Source organism: Strix aluco, chromosome Z, assembly GCF_031877795.1.
Source record: "Strix aluco isolate bStrAlu1 chromosome Z, bStrAlu1.hap1, whole genome shotgun sequence".
In the NCBI taxonomy this organism is placed as follows: Eukaryota; Metazoa; Chordata; class Aves; order Strigiformes; family Strigidae; genus Strix; species Strix aluco.
Window position 1 is genome coordinate 15130558 of NC_133971.1, and position 24381 is coordinate 15154938.

The 24381-nt window shown below is 38.9% G+C and overlaps 1 protein-coding gene across 1 annotated transcript in view; it reads left to right on the top strand.

The window, feature by feature from the left end:
* ARSB (arylsulfatase B) overlaps positions 1 to 24381 on the top strand; it is a 69618-nt gene that overhangs the window by 23254 nt on the left and 21983 nt on the right. Inside the window, exons 5-6 of the mRNA XM_074812196.1 lie at positions 8741 to 8984; positions 21129 to 21199. Coding sequence (XP_074668297.1) covers positions 8741 to 8984; positions 21129 to 21199 — 315 coding nt within the window. The remainder of the gene's footprint in view (positions 1 to 8740; positions 8985 to 21128; positions 21200 to 24381) is intronic.

Genomic DNA, 24381 nt, shown 5'->3' on the forward strand with positions numbered 1-24381 from the left:
CTATTCTTCCTCCCCAGCCTTTCTCCTGAAACCTTTCCCAGCTGTATCCTGATGTGCTAAACCACTTAAATTAGCTCCAGAATGCTCTGTTTATCGTGTGACAGAGAAGTGACAGAAGGCAATCAGAGCAGTGCACCCTCAAGTAAACACCAATGGAGAGGGGGTACAGGATTATAGGATGGAAAATGGGTTCTGGGCACAACCCTGAGGCTTTAATGCCTGTATATTAGATCATTTGTCTCTGCTGTTTGCATATAATTCTAAGTTTTGGCAGTTTCATATCCCTGGAAGTGTTTTTTTGTTGTTTCTTTTTAAAGGGAAAAAAAAAGGTGTTAGGTCAAGTAGTCATTTCTTCCCTCCTCCTCAAAAGACAGAACTGGAGAAAAGTGGAATGATGATCCCTGAAGGCTGGCATGCTTCCCTGCACACCTTAACACTTCTGCTGCATCTGAAGTCAGGGACATCTTTCCTTGTACATGACTCTGATTAGCAGTAGATGTAAAACTAGTTTTCCTCCAGCTCCTGTCCTCATGGTTGGAACTGGATCCTCTTTTCTTACCTTACAGCTGCAACATAAAATACGAAACCAGCAGGCCTGAGGTCAGGTATTTTCCATACATCTGGAAGTATGGGTGCATTAGTTTTGGATGATCGCTGCTTATACAGGGTGTCCGCAAGCACAGTAACAGTGGCCTGACTTCCTGCTTTTTTTCCTCCAAAAGCTACTATAAATATGCCTCCTAATTAGGTCCATAACAGTGTTTGGATAACAGCACTAGGTTTGTAGTAAGAGAGTCACACTGCTTCCAGAAGCAGAGGAAGAAGCCCAAATGTATTCAAAATAAACTGCTGAATGCTTTTACTGAATAAAAACACCTAGATGTTGCCAACTATTGGACAGTCTCTGCACTTAGAAAATTTAATGCTTGAAATTCAGTGCTTCCCAGCATACTTGTGGTCATTTGTCAGTCCTATCCAGTCCTCCTTTTATTGAGTGTCTGTCTACCATATGGCTATACCTCTTCTGTTTGGTAGGGAAAGAGGGGGGATGCACTTGGAAACTAACCATTCTTCTGAGTTACATTTACAACACTTATTTTAAGTGGGAAGAGGGAGCATATAGGAGGGACGGGACTCCATTGCTTTTAGCAAAGAGTAACCACCTTACTTCCACTCTCATCTTCACAAAGCAATTAATCTACTAATCAGAAGCAAGAAACTGGAGCAAGTACCAGGAATTATTATTGACCATATTTCCCCTTCGAACATTTTGTACACATATTTCATGCTAGATTACATGCAGTTGATGGCTTTAGTATGTTGGCAGCCTTTAGTTTCAGGAGTAGCAGGAGCTTAAGAGGTTCCTTTTTCTCATTATTTTGAAGATGCTTTAATTTGATAATGTATTGAAATGGCCAAATCTGAATTATAAAATAAATCAGAGTTATTTTTTTTCCTGGTCTGTACTCACTTTAAAAATACTGTGTGGCTTTAGATGAGCCTTTCAAACAGAGCTTGGCATGGTTTACATATCAGACAGATGTGTGCTAGATCAGCTTACTGCAGGGGCCCATGAGGAGAAATTAAAGGGTATGGGAGTTTTCTCTTGCAGCTTCAGAGAAATTCATATATTCAAAAGGAGCTTAAGCACAGGTGGAAAACAGAAAAAAAAAAAAAACTTGGGCATGCCAGTGTTGGTTTTGAAAAGTACTTTAGATACAGTAGGAGTATTGGGCAAGTATTTTGTAACTGTTTTCAGGAAGAAAGGAGACCTAGGTGTTTGTAGCCAGAAGCCAGGAATGTTAGGTTAGATCTTTACAGACTAATGGTTGGTTAAAGTTCTTAAGCAGCAGTACATGATAAGTGACAAGTGGATTGAGTTGTGATATCTAATTGTATCCTAGATGCTTAAAGTTATGTTTTCTTCTTACTTTGCCCTTGCAGGTGTATTACTTCAAATGCTTTCTTTGTGCTGTGTTCTGAATAGGATAAAAAAGTGGTTGCATAGTCAAATACTTTCTTGGCACACAGCACTTCATTTTTCTCTCTTTTTTTTTTTTTTTTGACTGATTCCTAATTGAATCCTTCCTTTAAATGTTGGTTGGTTATTTCTTGCTCTGTGGTTATATGAGCTATATACATACAGATCTGTTAAACTTTTGGGTGGCTATTTTTAAAAATAAACCCAGGTATCTAAGAGAAGTTACGTATTTAAATTTATTAACCTCAGTATCATAAAATATTTTGCATGTTGATTCTTTTTTGTGATATCAAGCAGTTTTTGTCTTTTGCTCCTTATTGCTAAAATTTATTTATGCAGAATTTGTTGTGCTGTGAGACATATAATACAAAACAGTCCAGAAATACTTACCATATTGGACTGTTGTGCTCAGAGGAGTTTCTTTATTTTCTGTTAAGACTATTATTTTTCTTACGGGAAATAATTAATTACTGCTGTATTTTCCAGAGTTGTTGAAAATATTTTCCATATTCTTGGATCACCCTTTTGTTCTACAAATGCCAAAACCGGCTGTTAAACTTACCAGGATAGTTAGGATTATTAGGACACATAGGATTACAGTTCTGCCATTGTAATGAAGGTTGTGTAATACCACAAACTTAAACTGTCTGGGTTTATCATCTTATGAGAATGGAAAGTTTAGAATAAATAGAAGTTAAGAACCATTTATGTAAACTCTGCATATTTTTATGAGGTATTCTCACTGTCTAACACAATTTGCACAGTAAATGTAGTCAGGAAGGGTGATTTTTTTTTTCTTTTTTTTTTGTAAAGAGACTTACGAGTAGCTCCTTATTTGAACTAAGAAAATACAAAGACTGAAAAGAAATACTGGAGTTAAAACTGCTTAATAACAGTACCAAATACAGTCCTGGATGAATCTGAAATTCCAGGAAGCCCTCTCTGAGGAGCTTGTCTAGAACAATTTGCCAGGCACATCAACAGGACAGCAGGGTGTAGCACAATTGTGGTTGTAAGAAGGATGCAGCAACCTGAGTGGTCACAATGGAGACAAAAAGGATGCTTTGTTTAAAAAAAGCCAAAAGAGTTACTTTTCTATAGTATAACTGGAACAAGATCTAGTCTGTTAGAAGAAAATAAGTAGCTGTACAACAAGGCACACTGCTGCTTTTGAAAAAAAAATGCAAAATTATTTTATGTATTATTTACCATTTTTAGTTAAGTCGTTAAATCCTACGTAAGAGCCATTGAAAAATCTTTAAAATGAAGACCAGTTTCTGGCCTATTTGCAGAGAAAATAGTACCTCTATTCTAGAGCATTAATATGAGGCAGTATCATGAACAGAACCTGCTAAAATAGTGTGTGCAGGTAGTAGAAGTCACAGAAAGGGGGTCCCTTGGGCCACTTGTCTACATGGTGAAGAAAGTTAGCATGTTGGCCATACTGTACTTAAGTGCTCTTTGGAAACTCTGTTACAGTGTTTTTCCCACCATCCAAAAAGTAAAACACAAAGATCCCTTTATAGCTTTTTTAATAAGTTTTTCATTCCACTACATAGGCAATAATGATTTTTGTGCATACAACTGGGGGAGATTAAGCTTACTTTCTTAGAAAACTGGCCTTATACAGTGTTACAGGACTTATTTCCATCTAATTTCTTCTCCCAACAATAACTTTCAAGCCAGTTGATCAAATTAAATGAAATTTGTGAGAGGAGTGAGCTCTGATGTGTGAAGTTTAGACAAACCTATTAATGCTATTAATATTGCCCGAGTTGAGTAACCACTGTGGACTTGTCTTGGCAAGGAATGCACAAGGGCAAGAGATATTTATGATCCTGGGAAGGACATTTGCTAAAGTTCATTCTTAAGTCAACACTTTTGTCTTTTTTGGTTTTCTGTTGTCTAACGAGGTATAAATCCCAAATGAAGCTTTTCCCGTAGTTGTGAGTACCTATTGCCGGTGTGGGTTATCTTCATGGTATGAAGGAGACTGTTGCTTCAGTTCTAGGATAGTTCAATAAAAAAAGAGTCCATCTGAAGACTTGAATCCACACCTGCTTCATTAGTTATTCCTCTCAGAATTGTTTTATTCTGGTTTTTATTGTCCAACTGCTCTTCAAAGAGGTTTTAGTCATTAAGCTGTTTACTAGTTACATCCCACATCACTGCATATATATACTGCCCTAGTCAAATTGTTTGGCAGCTGGCAACTCTTCAGAGAAGTGTTTGGGAGAAACAGAAGGGCTTCTCTGTTTAGTTTTGTTTATTGATTCCTTTAAGAACTCCAGCAGAATGTCTTTTACAGTTTACAAATTACAAATTTAACAAATTAAACTCTTTCTCATGTATATGACAATGAACATTAATTACAAAAGCAGATGTTTGTGAGAAGAAAACATTGGCCTTCATTTTTTAAGATATATTCAAGATGCACAAGCTTTACTTTGCTTTTATTTTGCTTATGTTGAAAGGTTTTTATTAAATTAAATAAATTTTAAAAAAGCACCCTTCCTCTTCATTACCTTTAACAAAAAACCCACAATAGTTTAAAAGACAGTCACCTTCTTTTTGAAAATGGCTTGTATTTGATTTTCTGTGTGGGAAATGTGTCCTATTTTCAGTCAAAGTCTTTTGGGAGGGAAGCACCACAGCTTTTTCTTGTTTTAACTTGCTCCATCAAAGTATCTTGATGAGAACAGCGTTGTATGGATTTTAAGATGGGTGAGAAAGTGGTTAGATGTAAATAGGTGTATGAGAGTGAAAGAATATAGAAATAGTCCTATAAGAAATGATTTTTTTCTTGAAGGCATATTTGAGTAGTTGCTAGAGTTAGAAGAAAAATATTTGATTTTGTTGTAGATATTTTAATCAAAACAGAAGACAGAAGTTCTCAATTCAAAATTCTCTTTTTGCTATAGCAATGCATGGTATTTACTGAGGATCAACTTTGCCAGTACTTCAAAAAGTATTTAAGGGGTTAGGGTACTGTGCGTGACTATTTTGAAGACAAAAGTTATTTAATCTGGAGACCTTTATATCAATCTATTTTATCAGGATGCATGTCCCACAGATACACTGGTATGGAGAACTAACATAAAATGTGATAGTGTTTTGGGTTTGGAAGCACTGCATTGGTTTTGTGGGGGGTTTAGACCTACTTAGTACCAGTTCCAATGAAATTATTCAGTGTGGCAATTTATTTTTTTTTTAAGATACATTCAGATCTTGTCAGATTCCTACTCCTTGGATACTGAAGGACAACACAAAATTAAAAGATAGTTATGCTACTCTTGACCCTCAGAAATATTTATAGCCCTTAAGAAACCGTTCTGTCAGTGACTATGTGGTTCCCTCAGATTTCACTGCTGCAGGCTTCCCAGTGCTTACAACTGTCAGTGTGCTTCCTTTTCTCTTTAGGATTTTTGCTTTCTCTTCCATAGTAGGAATGACACCTCTTCCCAAATCAGTGCAGTGTATCATTTGTGTTTATGATACAATTAGTACATTATACAGATTTCTCCATAGTCAACAAGACTGATGTTAGCTCAAGGGTGCACACTTTGACTGAAACTACCTTTTCAAGTAGCCAGGATGCTTCTGTTTCTCTCCTTTGTTCTGTCGTTTTGCCATTTACCCTGCATATGTTGTCTGTGCATTTTTTCATTGGTGGTGGTAGTGCCTGCTACAAACTCTGTTTCAGTCCATTCTTGTATCAGTGAGAATGTCTCTCCACAGTGTTCGCTTTCATTGTTACAGATTTTAGCTTGTAGAATAAAACTCAATCAGAATGGAAAAAAAAGACATTTTGGTACCCCCCTCCTTAAAATAACACAGAATGATGAAAGTGATAAAAATACTGTGAGAAAATAAAGGTAGCTAAACACCTATCAAAACAAACCAAACCAAGCAAACAACAAAGGTTTTTAAAAATGTATGATGCTTCCATTTAAGAAAGCATACAAAACTGAATAAATTGTCTCTGTAATGCTTATGCTAAATACTCTAATGTCTAAGTATAGCCTTATTCTCTCCCCTTTCATCCTTTCTTTAGGGACAAGAGCTGTTTTATGATTTTTCTGATTCACATAATACGTTGTGGATATTACTGAAATCTAAATTATATAGATGTAATTACAAAAATGATTCTTACAGATAGGAAAAATATGCTCACTACATTTTCCAGATGATTTCACCATTATTTTTAATGAAAATCATGTTTGATGTTTGTCTTCAGGAAAGAGATAATTGAAGTATCGTGCTTGGGGGAGGCTTGCATTTTCAGCTGAAGTAGCAAGGCTGAAGCTTTAATAATAGGAAATGTTATAAACCAGGGCCTCTACTTGTAGGTACCTTGATTCCAAAAGCTTTGCTCTGGAGACTCTCTGCTGAGATTAGATATTAGGATGAGTCACAGAGAGAAACAGTTGCAAAAATGGATGATAAATCATTCAGGAGATATGTTTTGAAGTGGATTGAGAATTGAATATGAAGCCAGCGTAGAAAATGAAGCAACAATGATCCTATTTGTCTCTTACCTAAGTGGATATTAAGTATGTATTTTAAACTAGTGGGAGTTTCCATATGGACTTTGGAGTTTGTTCCATATCCGAGATACTTTGCTGAAGGTAAAAGTAGTGTGAGGAGTTAGTAAGGAATAGCTTATTTGGGAGAACATGAGAATGGCTCTACGTCCACAGATTAAGGATCCATGTAGCCAAGCATCCCCTCACTATGGCAATGCCTGGGTGGCTTTTTAAACTTAGTGTACTATATCTGAATGCTGATATTACACACAAGTTTTTACAGGATATATGTTAGATAGACTCCTTGTCTCAGGTAATTTATTTTCTAATGAAACCGGAAAGTGAATGTCTTCAACTCAACTACAGAAAGTAAAGAAAAAGTAAGTATAACAAAGATTTGACTGTAACCAGGAAATGCACACTTTATCTATTTTTCAAAAAAAACAGTCTACTTCTATAATTTCCTTGCTACTTTGTTGCGGATATTTAGGACTAAGAAGAAATCTCATGTGCTGGTATTAAACTGATATGGACAGTAAGTAGCCTGTGATATGAAGAAGATATTTAAAGTACTTAAGGTTTGATCCCACTGTATGTCCAAGCTGTGCTCTAGTATAGTGTAGATAAGTTACCTTTTATTTTAAGGCCAGCAAATGCTAAAAGCTACTGAAAGCCCTGTCCTGTGAGTATTCCTGACAGGAATTCCTGTTTACTCTAAGAGTAGAAAGAATTGTTGAAACTGATTTTTTTTTTTGGGGGGGGGGGGGTGGTGGTAACTGGCAATTGCTTAAATTCTCAGATCTAAGTGCTCAACACTGTTGTGTGAGAAATATTGGTAGCTAGTATTTGGTTGCTTGCATTTCATATTGAAGACAATAAAGCTCTTTATTTATTTTTAACGCAAGAGTGCAAGACACACAAGCAGCCCTACTGGAAGCTAGTTGGGCCACAGAACACTTACACTTTTCAAATAATGGTATTTTTTCCAAGTACTTCATTTAGCTTAGACTTCCACATTTTAATGTCTTCACAGAGGCATGCACTAGTTTATTCCTCAGTAGAACAGAAAGGGTCTTCTGCATGCAGTGGAACGATGTTCACAGTGGGGGTTTATATTGATCCCTAAGTAATGAAACAGAAGGGAGATCATTTTGTTGTGGTGTGGTTACAGTAAAGTTCTTCTGTAAGGTGTTGGAGATGTACTTCTTGTTTCTTCCCTGAAATTCCTGGTTTTTAATCAGAAAATACAGTATCAACATGTCAAATTATACTGAATGCCAATTCAACAACTGCTATTTGAAATTATTTTAACCTCATTAAAATACAGAAAAATTACACTTTAAAGAATTGCCATCAGTGACTCTTCCGAGATCATTACAACTGGTTTGAACAAGAACAACTGTACAGCAGTACTAAAAGTAACTTCAAAGACTCATTAAATCTGTTAACTTCGGGAATGTGGATTTTATTCTAAGTGTAGAAGCTTGGTCAGAGAGAGTTAAAAAAGAGCTACATGAGCTATCTCTGATTCATGTAGATACTTCTGAGTTACTGTAGTCATGGTTCAGCTTTTCTGTAACCATCTCAACACAATAAGTTCAGTATATTTCCAAATTGCTTCAACTATTTTAACTAGTTTCGACTCATATTGTTAGGGCTTTCTCCTTTTGCCTGAGAAACTGTCTGGTTTGTGCGACATGACAAATCAATGTGGCTGCCTAAAAATCTAGGAAAAAATGGTTCTAAACTAGGAGTACAGGTATTATTCTGACACTGGAATAACAGTTTTCTGTTTTAAGTATACTATACTGCTTTGGAAGACAGTCTATTCTGAGTACTAATAGATGGCACTGATAGCAACTCTTCTTGTGGTCTGTAAAGTCGTTGGAACTAAAATTTTAAAGTCTTTGATTCTGGAAACTTTGGATGTCTAATGATATTTAGAATCAATGTCAGAGGTTGTTCTTAACAAAGTCTTTCTAAATCATTGGCTTGTAGTATGGTATCATTTCTGCCTAGCAGTAACTTTTCATTGTAGTAATTTGTAAGACTGACAAGAATTAAAGTATGTTTGTTACATGCTCTGAACATGCGACTGAACAGCACTATGCAAGTACTTGCATGACACACCTATGTTGTGAAAATATTTTTTCCAATGGATGAATAAATATTGTAGGGAGGATTGTTCTATTTCTTTCTTACCAATAATTCCCTTTAATTACTTGTTTTCCAGATAACGGAGGACAGACTTTGGCAGGTGGGAATAACTGGCCACTGAGAGGAAGAAAATGGACCCTCTGGGAAGGAGGAGTGAGAGGAGTAGGCTTTGTTGCAAGTCCTTTGCTGAAACAAAAAGGTGTAGAAAGTCATGAACTCATCCATATCTCTGACTGGCTGCCAACGCTGGTGCACCTTGCTAGAGGACATACCAATGGCACTAAGCCTTTGGATGGCTTTGATGTTTGGAAAGCTATCAGGTAACTTGCATGTCAAATCACCGAGTCAGCATTCTGGTACGAGAAGAATTTAATCAGGCCAAAGAACAGAGCTGGAACTGGGGAGGGAAATATTATGTGTTCCTTTCCTTAAATACAGGGAAGGTATAAGTGCAGTTAACTTTGCTACCCATGAGACAATTATGCAGGTTTCAAATTTAATGCCGGTGACAGATGCAAAACCTCCATACAGCTTTAACTTGGTATGTTCATTTTATCAGTATGGACACAACAATGCAGAAATATGATATACTTTTTCAAGAATGCTCTGTGCTTCAGAAATACGTTAACTGATTTTGCACAGCATGGAGTACAAGTTAGTAAATTTTATGGACCCCGGCCTGCTCTCTACAGAGCCCAGTTGGGTGTCTCTGCAGTATGCATCTGGAATTGGACATGTGGGAAATCTTTGCAGACATTAAACTCACTGAGTATGGATTCCACTTTGGTGGTTTATTAGCTCAGTACAGGACCTGTCAGGCTGGCTCAAAGTGTAACCATTTGAACAGGTCCGTATGATGCTGTCCAGCGTCTCAAAAAACCTGTGAGGTTGAGTACAAAAGTAGACCTGACTTGGTTCCTGAGAGGTCATGAGTTGTGCCTGATTTAAGCAAGCTGGAACGCTTAGGAGTGCAGTGCTTAGATGCTGGAAGGATCACAGACATGCCTAAATGGCTGGAAAAAAGAGGCAGCTTAGGTCAGTTGGGTTGACACTGAGACCAAACTAATGACTTTTACTGGGCTATCTCTGACTCTGTGCACCTCTCATGCTGTCTGGATTAACTGGGATATCCCAAACCCCATTACTTCAGATAATGGAGCGTCTTCTGTGCATTAAAAGAAAAATTAGTTAAATCCCATATATTTTTCCTCTGGAAAAGGATAATAAAAATTGTATCACAGATGTTGGATACTGGAGGCTCTGGACACATCTGAATGTTGGACTCAGCAGAGTAAGTAGAATAAAATGTGAAAGAATAAATTAAATAGGTATTATCTGGTAAAGGTGATTTTTTTCACTGGAACTATCAAAAGAAACTCTGGTGTTGCCCCTTTGCTATATCTTCAATCAAGAGTTATATTCAGTCAGTTCTTCATCTTTCAAAGATTTTCTTTATTCTAATTTTCTTTTATTCTACTAAAATGGATTACAAAGTCCTTAAAACCTGAGTTTCTGCAGAATTTTATACTTCTGTGACCAACCTTGCAAAAATTGCATGGTGACATTGGTTTAAATTCCTTTGTTTCTTCCTCTTCTGTGTTACATCTAATGTATTAATTGACGGGCTAAATTCTATTGTCTGTGTTCTTGGAAGTTATAGTTATTTTAGTAGGTCTTTGAATGTAGTTTTAATTAGTGTAAGAATCGTTTAGGATGGAAAGTTTAACACTGCTAAAGCAAAATAGAAGGACTAGCAATTCTGTTTCTACATGCTGTTCATTTGAGAATTAGTGTTTTGTTTCTTTTGATAGTCTTTGTTCTGTTTTTATAGCAGTCATAACAATATTATATTCTGTGAGTTATGACCTTTTGTGACCTTTTCAGTGTTCCCACCCCAGCTTGCAGGAGAAATGCAGCTATTTATATAACAATTGCTGAATTTTCTGCAATTTTCTACATAGTGCATAACAGTAAACAGTGAGGTTTGTGTGTCTTAGCATCCTAGACTGTGAATTACAGGAGTTAGTTCCTAAACAAGCGTGAGCAGGAGTGTTGTTTGGATTGGGGACTGAGATGAGAAATTGAGAGTTAAAGAAGGCAGAGCTGAACCTTCCACCCCCTATATAGACCTTGAAGTAAAAAACAAAAACAAAAACCCAAACCCACCCCCCAAAAAGCCATACCCCATATCTTGAGTTCAGAATTGGTTTGTTTGTACCTTTAGTAGGATTACCCGCTTTGAAACTGATAAGCTTGATTTCTTTCTTAACGCTGCCTCTGTTTCTGAGGAGCTGTGGGGTAATTTTCTGTACTAGCTGGAGTTTGCAGTTGTGCCCAGGTGTACTGTATGGCTCTCTTCCAAGTGGAAGAAGATAACAATGTGTATAATTGAGGCCAGGGACCATTAACTGCCAGGAAGGAATGGAGACTCCTGTCCAGCCAGAGGAAGTAAAATGTTTTACATGCCAGTGTTACTGTGGGAAAACTTAGCATCAGCAAGATCCTGGAGTACTCCCAAACCATAGACATTTCTTCCTGCTACCAGCAGAATTCCCGCCTTCTTCAGGTTCAGTTTCAACCAGATACTCTTTGTCATGGGCTGATCTTCTCAGATCAGGTTACTTTAGCAGAAGGATTATATGTGAGGAAAGATAGGTACACCTGTGCATGCCCTGCACGCTCCTGGCACTGGTATCTTAACTCTTTGTGGAGGAACTGAATGCAGCGTTTACTGGCATTGTTAAGGAATAGGTGACCTCCAATGTTTTCAGTTGTGCCAACTGGAGGGCCTCTGTCTAGAGAGGAAAAACGTCAGATTTTGTGAATTGTTAGGCTGCTCTTTGGCTGACCTTGCAGCCAAAATGTCAAATTTCACATGATTTACCCATGTAATCAGGATAAATGAGTGTATTAAATTTCACGATCATAACTCAAAAGGTCACTTGAATATTGGATAGCAAACAAAAAGGCACAGTGCTCTTTTGGTGACATCTGATGGAAGGTTCAAATATGTTGCTTTTCTTGGAACAGATGGCTCACAATGAGTGAAATTATAATTTGCTAAGATTCTACCTCATTTGAAAAAAGGAAATTAATAGCCAATCATCATGTTACACCTGTATTTTTTCAATGCAGTCTAATACCAATAGCTGCATATGCTTCTTTTGATTCTTTTTGTGGACTTTTATCCTGAGCCTACAGTTTCTTCTGTGTGTAATCCAAAGGAAAAAAGTTATGAATTTACAACCTTGATTTAGATATTCAAAAGAATATATGGGACAATGCAGATACTCTCAGAAGTCACAAAAATATTGGATCCATTCCCGTATTTGATATCTGTCCATAAATGATCAGTATTCAAAGGATGTGTTCTTAATATGTTATTTATGTAATATAAATAATTTTGAAAATAACAATATATATATATTTTTTTAATATAGCTTTGCTATATAGATATATGCTATATACTAGAAATTAGATGTAAATTTTGAAATCATAAATTCTGAAATCCTAAACCAAAATGAACTTTCTGTCATGATTTTAAAATGATTGGTAGTCCAAATTAGGAATTGCATTAACATGACACTCATTAAGTTCTTGTAGTAAATAGAAGTGCTGAAGACCACACATGCATCCAACTGTTCATGTCATGCCTTCTCTATTTAATTTTGACTTGAAGAACCAGAAAAAAGTTAATGGTTAGGAGCAAATGGCATGAAAAGATAAAGTTCGGGAGCACATGTTTCTTGTGGACAAAAATACCTTCTTTTGCATTCTTTTTAGCTAGCTATGTTTTTAAGTTTCTTTCATATAATGCATGAAACTGAGAAAATGCAATGTTCTTGTTCTCACTGTTTGAACTTCTTTTTTTAGGTAAAAATTTGCATGCTACTAGAGCTCTTTGTCAGGGACTTTGAAGTCAAAAGCTTGTCTTCCGTTTCCAAATTGATCTGCTGACCTATTAGTGTAGGAACACTGCAACACTGTATCAATGAGACACCTAAAAGAAGAGGAAGGTGGTTATGCTTAAAATAGAAACTGAAATAATGCAGGTTTTACTTGCACTCTTGGTCTGACACTCTCACTCACCAGCAGGTGTGTGCCTAAGAAGTCTGCCCAGCAGCTAGGCACCAGGGAAGGGCTTTTCAAAGCTTCTGTCTGGCAGCCAGGCACCATGGTGGTTGTGACCAGATGTTAGACCCAGGATCTAATCCTAACCATATGTTAGGAACCTGCAGATGTCCAGGGATGCCAGCTGTGAAGTCCTTCTAGCATCTTCTGTGTTCTTCTTAGGTTGATAACCATGCACAGGTTCTGGTTATGCCTTTATGTACACTTTTGGTGCTGCTTCTCTGTCCTGTCCCACCTCTATGAGTCACCAGATGCCATCACTGTTTTGTCTCCAGATGTCCCTGTCCTGTGAAACTGGCCTAGATGTTTTGGGGCCTTGATGACCTGCTAATCTGGATGTCATTAACACAGGCTGTTATGAGAGCCTTTTTGCTGCTGCGTGTTCATGCTGTTGTCTCCACACACAGATCTTCCCAGACGTTCTCTGTTCATACCAATCTTGGCCTTTCTGCTAAAGTTTTCTACAGTAACCTGTAGTTCCTAAACTTTATTTTCCTCCAAGTATCTTTGGAATGAAATTTAACTTTCCCTTTAATGTCTCTAACTTCTTTTTTAAAATAACTTAGGATAGTATCACTGTACCAACCCATTTTTGGATATCCATCAGACCATTCCAATCTCAGGTATAAACCTTCTACATAAATCATAGTAGATGGCACTTTTCTAATACCTTAGATTACCATGGGTAACACTACAATATATCTGGGACCTCTAAAACCATATACATATTAGAAATTATTTCTGAAAATATAGTGATATTATCACCAATATATTTTACAAAAATACTAAAATGCAACTAGTCAAGGAATCTAAACTGTACTTCATTTTTCCAAGCAAGTATTTCAAAAAACACTTGTGTTTCTAAGAAACATCTGTTCTCCAGATGCTTGGTACTCTATTGAAATTGAGACACTAGGCAAAATAATTTTCCTTATGTAGAAATTTGCCCTGGTTGATACATCGTTTTGATATATTTTGGTTTTCAGTACTGAATATCTAGTATGTCTGTGCTCAGAAAGAGGATTTTACTGTGGATTAACAGAAAAATGGAAAACCAAATGGTAGAGCACATGAAGCAGTATGATAGGCACTGAGATATTCAGGATAAAATCATAGAATGGTTTCAGTTGGAAGGGACCTTAAAGTTCATCTGATTCCATCCCCCCTGCCATGGGCAGGGACAGCTTCCTGGGATCCAACCTGGCTTCTATGAGAAACCTATTCCAGTGCCTCACCACCCTCACAGTGAAGAACTTCTTGCTTACATCTAATCTAAATTCCTTACATCTAATGTAAATCTACCCTCTTTCAGTTGAAAGCCATTAAGTCTTTTCTTATCACTACATGCCCTTGTAAAAAGTTCCTCTCTGGCTTTCCTGTAGGCCCCCTTTCAGTACTCAAAGGTCACTATAAGGTCTCCCCAGAGCCTTTTCCAGGCTGAACAACCCCAACTCTCTCAGCCTGTCCTCATAGGAGAGGTGCTTCAACCCCCTGATCATCCTCATGGCCCTCCTCTGGACCCGCCCCAACAGGTCTATGTCCTTCTTATGTTTGGGGCCCCAGAGCGGAAAACAGCACTGCAGGTGGGGTCTCACAAGAGCAGACTAGAGGAGCAAAATCACCTCCCTTGACCTGCTAGTCACACTTCTCTTGATGCAGCCCAGGGTACGGTTGGCTTTCTGGGCTCTGAGTGCACATTGCTGACTCATATTCAGTTGTTCATCCACCAGTAACCCCAAGTCCTTCTCCGCAGAGCTGCTCTCAATCCACTCATCGACCAGCCTGTATTTGTGCTTGGGATTGCCTCAATGCACGTGCAGAACCTTGCACTTGGCCTTGTTGAACTTCATGAGGTTTGCACAGGCCCACCTCTCAAGCCTGTCCAGGCCCCTCTGGATGCCATCCCTTCCATCCAGCGTGTTGACCACACCACTTGACTTGGTGTTGTCAGCAAACTTACTGAGGGTGCACTTGATCCCACTGTCCATGTTGCCAACAAAGATGTTAAACAGCACCTGTCCCAACACTGACCCCTGAGGAACACCACTTGTCACTGCTCTCCGCTTGGACATCAAGCCACTGACCGCAACTCTTTGAGCGCAACCATCCAGCCAATTCCTTATCCACCAAGTGGTCCATCCATCAAATCCATGTCTCCTAATTTAGAGACAAGAATGTCATGCAGGACAGTGTCAAATGCTTTGCACAAGTCCAGGCAGATGATGTCAGTTACTCTTCCCTTATCCACCAATGCTGTAACCCTGTCATAGAAGGCCATCAAATTTGTCAGGCATGATTTGCCCTTAATGAAGCCATGTTGGCTGTCATCAATCACTTCCTTATTTTCCATGTGCCTTAGCATATTTTCCAGGAGGATCTGCTCCATGATCTTGTAGGACACAAAGGTGAGACTGATCAGCCTGTAGTTCCCCAGGTCTTCCTTTTTTCCCTTTTTAAAAATGGAGCTTATGCTTCCCCGTTTCCAATCACTGGGAACTTCACCGAACTGCCACAACTCCTCAAATATGATGGATAGTGGCTTAGCCACTTCATCTACCAGTTCCCTCAGGACCCACAGATGCATCTCATCAGGTCCCACGGACTTGTGCACCTTCAGGTTCCTTAGATGGCCTCAAATCTGATCCTCTCCTGCAGTGGGCGATTCTTCATTCTTCCACTCCCCACCTTTGCCTTCTGCATCTTGGACAGTGTGGCTGAAACCCTTGCCAGTGAAGACTGAGGAAAAAAAGTCCTTGAGTACCTCAGCCTTCTCCATATCCAGAGTAACCAGGTCTCCTGTTTCCTTCTACAGAGGGCTCACATTTTCCTTAGTTTTCCTTTTATCACCATCATACCTATAGAAGTTTTCTTGTTGCCCTTGACATTCCTGGGCAGATTTAATTCTGTCAGGGCTTTGGTCTTCCTAACCTGATCCCTGGCAGCTCACATAGTTTCTCTGTATTTGTCCCTGTCCTTGCTTCCACCCTCTGTAAGCTTCATTTTTGTGTTTGAGTTTGTCCAGTAGCTCCTTGTTCATCCATATGGGCCTCTTGGCATTTTTGCCTGACTTCCTCCTTGTTGGGATGCATCACTCCTGAGCTTGGAGGAGGTGATCCTTGAATATTACCCAGTGTTTTTGGGCCCCTCCTCCCCCTGGGGCTTTACCCATGGTACTCTGTCAAGCAGATCCCTAAAGGGGCCAAAGCCTGCTCTCCTGAAGTCCAGAGTAGCGAGCTTGCTGTGCACCGTCCTCGCTGCCCTAAGGGTCTTGACATCCACCATTTCATGGTCACTGCAGCCAAGGCTGCCCTTGACCTTCACACTCCCCATGAGCCCTCCCTTGTTGGTGAGAACAAGGTCCAGCATAACACATTTCCTCATTGGTTCCTCTATCACTTGGAGAAGGAAATCATTATCAACACATTCCAGGAACCTCCTGGATTGCTTATGCCCTGCTGTGTTGTCCCTCCAACAGATACCAGTGTGGTTGAAGTCCCCATGAGGACCAGGGTTTGTGAACATGAGCCTGCTCATATCTGTCTATAGAGGGCCTCATCTGCTTGGTCTTCCTGGTCAGGTGACCTGTAGCACACCCGCACTGTAGTATCTCCTGTCCCTGCCCCACCTTTGATCCTGACTCATAAGCTCTCAGTCAGCTTCTCATCCATCCCCAGGCAGAGCTCCATGCACTCCTACTGGTCACTGACATAGAGGGAGACCCCTCTCCTCATCTCCCCTGTCTGTCCTTCTTAAAAAGCCTGGATCCTTCCATTCCAACACTGCAGTCATAGGAGCCATCTCACCATGTCCCTGTGATGCCAATAAGGTCATAGTCCTGCAGGCGTGCGCACTCTAGCTCTAACTGTATGTGCATTTGCATACAGGCATTTAAACTTAGCGTAAAGCTGGCTTACTGGCTGGAATTCCTTTGTGCTGCTCTTCAGGTGTTCTCCCACTAACCTATGATCCCTTTCCAGGCTCTGGGCATCTATTGCTCGCACTAGCATCGAACTGGTAGGAGTGGATTGGATCAAGGTTTCCCTTTGCTGGCAACTTTAGTTTAAAGCCCTCTTCACCAGCTTGGCAAGCCTATGACCAAAGAGGCTTCTCCCCTTCTCTGACAGATGGGCCCCATCAGCCCCCAGTAGACCAGGTTTCTCAAAGTGAATCCCATGGTCTAAGTAGCTGAACCCCTGGCTGTGGCACTAGTCCTGTAACCATTTGTTGATTTGACAGATTCAACTGGCCCTTTCAAACCACTTCCCTTTGACCAGGAAGATTGATGGAAAAACTGTCTGCACTCCAGAGTCCCTCAGTGCTGATCCCAGGGCTCTGAAATCCTTCTTGATACTCCTCAGACTGCTCCTGACTGTATCATTGGTGTCCAAATTAAACAACAGCAGCAGATTATAGTCAGTGGACTGTACAAGGCTTGGTAGTCTCTTGGTGATGTCACGATTCAAGCCCCCATTAAGCAGAACACCTCTCTGGACAGTGCATCAGATCAGCATATGGGTCCCTCCATACCTCTTGGAAGAGAGTTGCCTACTACTATCACCCATTGCTTTTTCTTAGTTGCACTGGTTGTTATACGGGGAGTAGACCAGGCTGCCTTACTCAGCTCTAGCATCTCTCCTGATGTGATGGGTCTTTCCTCTTCAGTCTGCAGAGCAGTGAATTGGTTCTGCAACCTCAGGCTTCCAGGGAGGTCTCTTGCTCCTGCAGGTCCTTGCCGTTGCAAGCTTCCATTCTTCTGCATTATTGGTTCCCCTCCTTTCTGTGTGTGCTGGTGGGGGAGTTTTTGGATGTTTTGCACTTGGAACCAGCTATCTAACTCCTTGTCAGCCTCCCTGACGCTACAGAGCCTTCTTACTGCCTCCTGCAGCTCAGCCGCCTGCTACAGGAGCTCCTCCAGCTCGGCACACCTTCAGCAGGCAGCCTGCTGCCTATCCCTGCCCCAGGAGAAAGGTCTAGGCCCTTCTTGCAGTCCGAGGTCTGTGCTGCAGCCTCTCCCTTCAGCAGCTCCGTCTGAGTGGAGGCATCGGCCACTGCTGGGGTGGATGGTGCAGACGCCCCAGTGAGAGCTGCAGCCTTTGCTCTCAAAGGAGTGCCTGCCAGCATGTCTTCAGGGTCAGGCGGGATGAGTGCCCTTGGTCTGTGCAGAGGGTCACAAAACGATGCCCTGCAGTCAGAATAACTTTAATATGAAATAACTGATATTTCTTCAGAGCTTGTTAGCAAGCATAGGCTTTCAAGTTTTACTCATTTGGCAGGGTAACTTCCATTTTTATATTTTTGTCATGTTGAAAATATCAGAATTGATTGGATGAAGTAAATGAGGCAAGATCAACTTGAATTCTTGTGTACCAAATGGTTACATTCACTTAAGGAATTAAACTCCCATTTGAAAAAAAAATTCCATTGTTGTGGTATAAATTAAAGCTGAAGAAAGAGCAATCTAAAGCTGAGAGTAATGTTTATTTCCAGCATATCTGAAATATAATTATTTTTGGAAAGCATGTACAGATATGACCCAAAGAAATACAATATATGGCAAGGTTATAAAGGGTCAGATTTTGCTGAGTGACACTGAGGATGTTTTTGTGCAAGGTAAACATATTTACCCTGAAAAACCTTGGATTCCTTCCCAAGGACACCTCTGCCTATTTAGCAACAACAACAAAAGTAAAAGATCGCATGTAGATGTTTGTTTACATTCACTAAAGAGTAGTAGATCTTTCTGTATGTTTTAAAAACTTTGCAAAGCAGAAGATAGAGCAATGTTCTCAGCATAAACTAGCTGATTCTCATACCAACTCTAAAGTTAGTCTGGACACTTTCATCAGGATGTTCTTACACACAGGACTTTTTTTGGAGAACAATACCTTTTAACTGCTCAATTAAATAGTCAGTCAGACATGTAGAATAATATCCAGACAAAAGAAAAAGTTCCTTATTTTTAGGGAGAGGACCAATGTATTATTTGAGTCTAAAAATAAATATTCTAAAATTAGAGCATTGTAAGATATGGTTACACTGGAAGCTACTAAATTACAAAGGCAGGATCCTCTAGAGAATATTACTGCTTTCTTATTCTAGCTCTGTTGGTTAGACCATATTCCTGATGCAAAATATGCAAAGACTGTGTCTTTTGAGGGGACTAAGGTCAGCATGGAGCTCCATAAATGGGAAGGAGGACAGAGTTTAGGCACAGGGCAAGAGAACTCTGCTACAAGTGTAAATTCTCTACTTCTTGTCCCCAGGATGTTGTGTCTGTCTTCCTGATGTCCTTTTCTGTCAGGCAGCTGCTTTCTTCAATGTACAATGCCATCTTCTTTTCTCTGGCTATTGTTTTGTGAATAATACATGCTGGTTAAAGACCTCAACAGCAACCTGCAACAGCATTACTGGAGTAACACCCAAACTGAACAAGCAGTTCACTACCAGTTAGTAGTGCTACTGAGCTTAATGCAATAATGCTGTAAACTTCAGGAGGTGTATCTCACAATTATATATAAATCACATTTCCAAGTTATTAATACCAATATTCTATCCCAAGAAAAAAATGGATTCAATAAAAATGACAACCACAGCATGAAAAGCTTAAATTAATGCAGGTGAAGTCTTCATATTTTGTGTTCTACCAGCTGTGCAACAATGTTCATAGCCATGTTCAGTGTACAGTTTCCACCCTCCAGATTAAAAGCCATAAAGGAAATTACCTTTAATGATACGATAGTAATACTAGTCTGCTCAAACAGCATGAATATCCTTGGTTCTGACTTTCTACCTACTGTGGTACTGTACGAATACTGGATATATAAACAGGGGAAATGCATAAGAGTAAGTTAACTTCTTTCTTCTGTATTTGGCCCTGATGGAAGATACTAGATTACTTTGCATAAGTCTGGTGTTTGGTTTCTTGTGAAAGGATACTGAAAAATGTAGATGCAGCTCAGAAACGGCAAAATAAGAATATCTCTCCAAGCAGTTACTGCAGAGTCATTCGCATCCTAGTTTAACTTGTACTAACTGGTTCATGTTACTGTTACCTATGAACAGATGGTGAAAGGCACACTTGACCATAGCTGTATGGAGTACCTAGAGACAGTATGAGTCTATTAAATCCAAGATAAAATTTGATTAAATAAGGCCAGGCATTCCTTAGTTAAGAGTATGACTGCTATCGAGACTAGGGGTGGAGCAGGGAATTAACCTTTCACACACATTCTGGGAAAAACATTTTTGTGGCAGTTTTATATACACTGAATTACTAACACTGTAGGTTAATTCTTGTACTTCACCTGTATTAATTGCAAGACTGTATTATCTGAACATATTGAATCTTTCATCCAATTCTCCTTGTTAATTTTGTATTCAAAATGCATAGCCTCCAGAAATGGTTTAGAAATGGAATAGAACGGTATTCATTTTAATTAGTTGTTACTGAAAATATTGTTTAATTATATATTTTACATATTAAAATAACAGTACTTTCTGAGGTTTCCGCTAAGTTTTATATCACCTGATTTTTTGTTTTCTTAATGTCAAGTGGTTTAGAGGCCATGGTTGACTTCTTGAGTCTTAAATGAAGAACCTTAACAAAAAAGAAAACAATTTAAGTTATTTGGAAGTTTCTGAAAAGATGTGTTTTGGTTTGCTGTGAAATAATAAAATAGTATTGTGTCATGATGTAGCCAAGGTTTTTTCTAATTATGTCTTCCTACTCATGTTGCCCTTCATAAGTATATTTCTTTTACTAATTTTTTTAGGACTGAGATTTACTTAACTCAGAAAGTTTATGGGTAAGTTTAGAGGCTCATTCCATACCATCCCTATGTAGCCAATGGCTAGAAAAAGAGGGGTGATTTTTTTTTTTTTCTCACAAAAATGTTCAGAGTATCTAAATAATTCTTGTGACCTCAACTACAAATCAAAGGTGGGTTCTTTGAGTGGTAGCCAATGCCTCTCGTGTCTTTTGAGGCACCTAGCCAATATGCTTTCAGCATTCATTCAGGTATGCAGAGAGCATAGCAAGTGCCATGCCAGCTTACACTGCAAAATTTGATTTTTAAAGTTGATTATTGTAAAACCCTGCTTTGGTAAACTTATGAATAATCGCAGTGAACACCACTGAAGGCACGGAAGACTGATAGGGACAAAAGCTGTTGCTACTAGACTGGAAAAGAGCATTCAAATTAAAGTTGATAGCAGCTAGTTTATGGTTATGAGCTCATTCTGTATTAGGATGACAAAAAGTCTTAAAATAAAACGTGCAGAATCCTAATGAGCTCTAAAAGGAAATTAACATTTCATTTTGAAATCTCTCCTAGTGAAGGAAGACCTTCCCCCAGAGTGGAACTGCTGCATAACATAGACCCCATGTTTGTGGATGACTTCCCATGTGAGTATGCTACTGATTGTTCATGTCTTATTAAACATATAGTTTATCTTATGAACACTCCTTGTTTTCCTTAAGTGAAGGATTTCCTTCTAGGTGAAACAAAATAGAGTCACATGCCTTCTGTTTTAAGTAAATAGCTTTAAAATACAGAAACATCATCCCCCAGGTGCTTTAAGTACTTACCGAATCATGACCAACACACACTTCCTGTTTCAGAGAGCTCTGGAGCACTGCTGAGTAATGAATAAAGTACTTTGGGACATGGAAATGTTGAGGAGCATCCATGTGCCTGAGGTGCGCAGGGAAGTACACCACCAAAAAGCCCTACGAAACTCAGTCTTCAGTGCTCCAGATTGGCAGGTAGCTCCCAATGAGCTGCTCACCCTAACACATCTTAATACATCTATATGATATGACCTTGCAAACAGAAAACTTGAGTTTGTGAGAAGCAGACAAGTTCCAAGCCTTGTGATTGCTTTTGTTCCATAATCATGTGGGTTGGATCTTTAATGCCATAATCACATGAATTGGAGCTTAAGTTTGCCAACTCTATAGCTCTTTAAGCACCATCTGTTTTATGATTCAATATTATTAGTTTGCTAAGGACTACAAACTTTTCAAGCAGACATTTTTTTCATACAGAATATTGGAACAGGTTCCTTCCAGTGTTTTTAAAGTGTTTCTGTATTTCATTAAATAAAAAAATAAATCCAGGCAGAGGAAAACTAATGCAGTGGGGACAGTGATCTGTGGCCTGCACGCAGATTCACGTTGTGCTGTAGTAACTGGATAGAAAGGGGTAAGGTGGCCTTCTGCGATGCACATCTCGTTCTGTGATGCTTTTCTCAGAAGGAGCAACATTGTGCCTATTTAGTGCTGGCTGGACAGCACTGCCTGCAAGTAGTTCCGACATGCTGATGGAATTAAGGTGTAGCTACTCCAACATCCATTTAAAGGATGCTCAGTGAATCATAGCATTCCTGTATGACGTTATGCCCTGATGTGGTATTCTCAGGCATACTTCAGGGACCATCTTTTCCTTGTGGGAACTGCCATGACTGAGCTCAGCAGAAGCGTTTGAGTAGACAAACTCCTGATATAAATAGAAGGGGGATGAGCAGAGGAGGTTTTCAGGAGCCTAAGCTCAGAAAATACTTCCCCAGATTGCTTCCATGATGCCATGCGCTGATGATACTTCACTGCTACATAAAGCATGTCTTTACTTTTTGTGTGCATCGTGTGAGATGGGGGCAGGGAGCAGGGCAGGTGGGCAGAAGCTGTTGTAAGTGGAACTTTTATACTGGATGAGATGTGAGTTTTAAGCATTGTGAACAGTGGAAGGGGTATGCATGCCTGTAAATTTACAGTGCTTTTATGTACCTTTCAAAACTGCAATCATTAAAAACAAAAACATTGCTCTTCACCCACATGTCCTTATGCATCATAGAGGATTTCCCTGTCTCTTCTCAGCAAAGGCCTATAATTCTGGCAAGTTACTTTGTGCCACTTGTTTTGCTTTCTCCCTTAATAGCACTTTTGGTCAGGAACAGGTAGAGTTGACCTCTAAATTAGTATGCCATACATTTTTCCTAGTTTTGATTTTATGATACCATTCTTAAAGGATTTGAGAGTAAGTAATTGTATTTCTTATAGGTTTGACAAGAGGTATCACTGTTTTACATGCCAAAATATACATTAAACTGTGCTTTTTCAGATCACTGTTCTTTTAATTAACATACTACTTCTAATGCAACAGAACATGTTAATTTGTAGTCCACTGTTGGGGACAAGAAATCCAGCTTTCTTTGTACTTCATCTATTGTCATAACGTGCTCAATTTCTTATAAGTTAACTGGAAGTTGGAACGGTTTTGTGCTTTGCAGAATGAATCATTGTATTATTTATGACTTTGTTTTTGACCCAGCTAGTGAAATTATGCTTTGTCATATAAGGATTAAAATTTCTATTTAGCAATATAAGTTATTAGGAGTAACTGTATATGTATGTAACTCAGCTGATTTCTACTTAGTGTCTGTTTTTCATTTTTGCAGACTGAGTAATAAGTTTAGAATTAATATAAATGATGTTGGTATGGATAGATTAGGGAGGCACAAAGCTTGGAATATGTAAGTACTTCCAAATTTTCAACAATCATGACTCTCTTCATGTTTTAAAAAAAAATGTCTTAAAATAAACTGCCCATACAATATTCCTGTTACCAAGGGGATAAATTGTGTGTCACTCTGGACGCTTGCTTTTTCTTTGACTGTTAATTGTTTCTTTGTCCTAATCGTTCTGAGATCAGAGTACTCTTTTGCCTACAGTGCTAAAATATATGTAAGTAAGTTTTGCTGGGTTCTTTCTCACCTCCTCTGTAGTCTTTGGCCTTCTTTATGCCCATCTTGCCCTTGTCCTAGTCCACTTAAAAAAGCACATCACCTAAATCATCTTGTTTCAGATGAAATATTCCTATTATACCAATACTTTCTTTTTTGTAGAAATTGAATTAGAATGTAAAATAATGACTGGAAGATTAGCCAAATCTTTGGGGTTGCAGAGTACTGTGGAAGAGCAAAGAGGAAATTAAATTTTAAGGTACTGTTAAACATAATCAAAAAAACTTCCAGGATGTTGTAGCAGTTCTGAGCATATTATTATTAAGGAAGACACTGTACTGTTGTAGTTGTGCATACAAAGGGCATTAAGTTATTGTTGTATTCAGTGCAGGTTCAGTGCTCCTGAACTCTTGAATGCTTTTGCATATAATGTATGTGTTCTTTCAACATAATATTTTTATTTATCTTCATCTGTGTCTGAATGAACTGGTACTATGTATTTTAAGTAGCATAAACGGTGGGATGTCTCATGCAATTCACTGATTTTTTTTTTTTACTGAAGTAGGAAAACTGAGGTTTGTTCTGTTCAGATTTTTTACATCAAAATAAGCATTCCTTAGGGGAGAACTTATGCAAAATGCATTAATTGATTTAGTGTCAATTCAACTGTTACAGCCAAGTATTCAACAGAATGTTAAGTTAAAGGTAGGACGTACTGTCTTGATTAAGCTAACTACATCTTTGCTGCTGTGATCTGTTAGAACTGACCTTGACCTGCATCTTTACCACTTGTGGGGTAGCATCATACAGCTTTTCAAGTTCTCAGAGTGAGCACTGGTTTCTAAG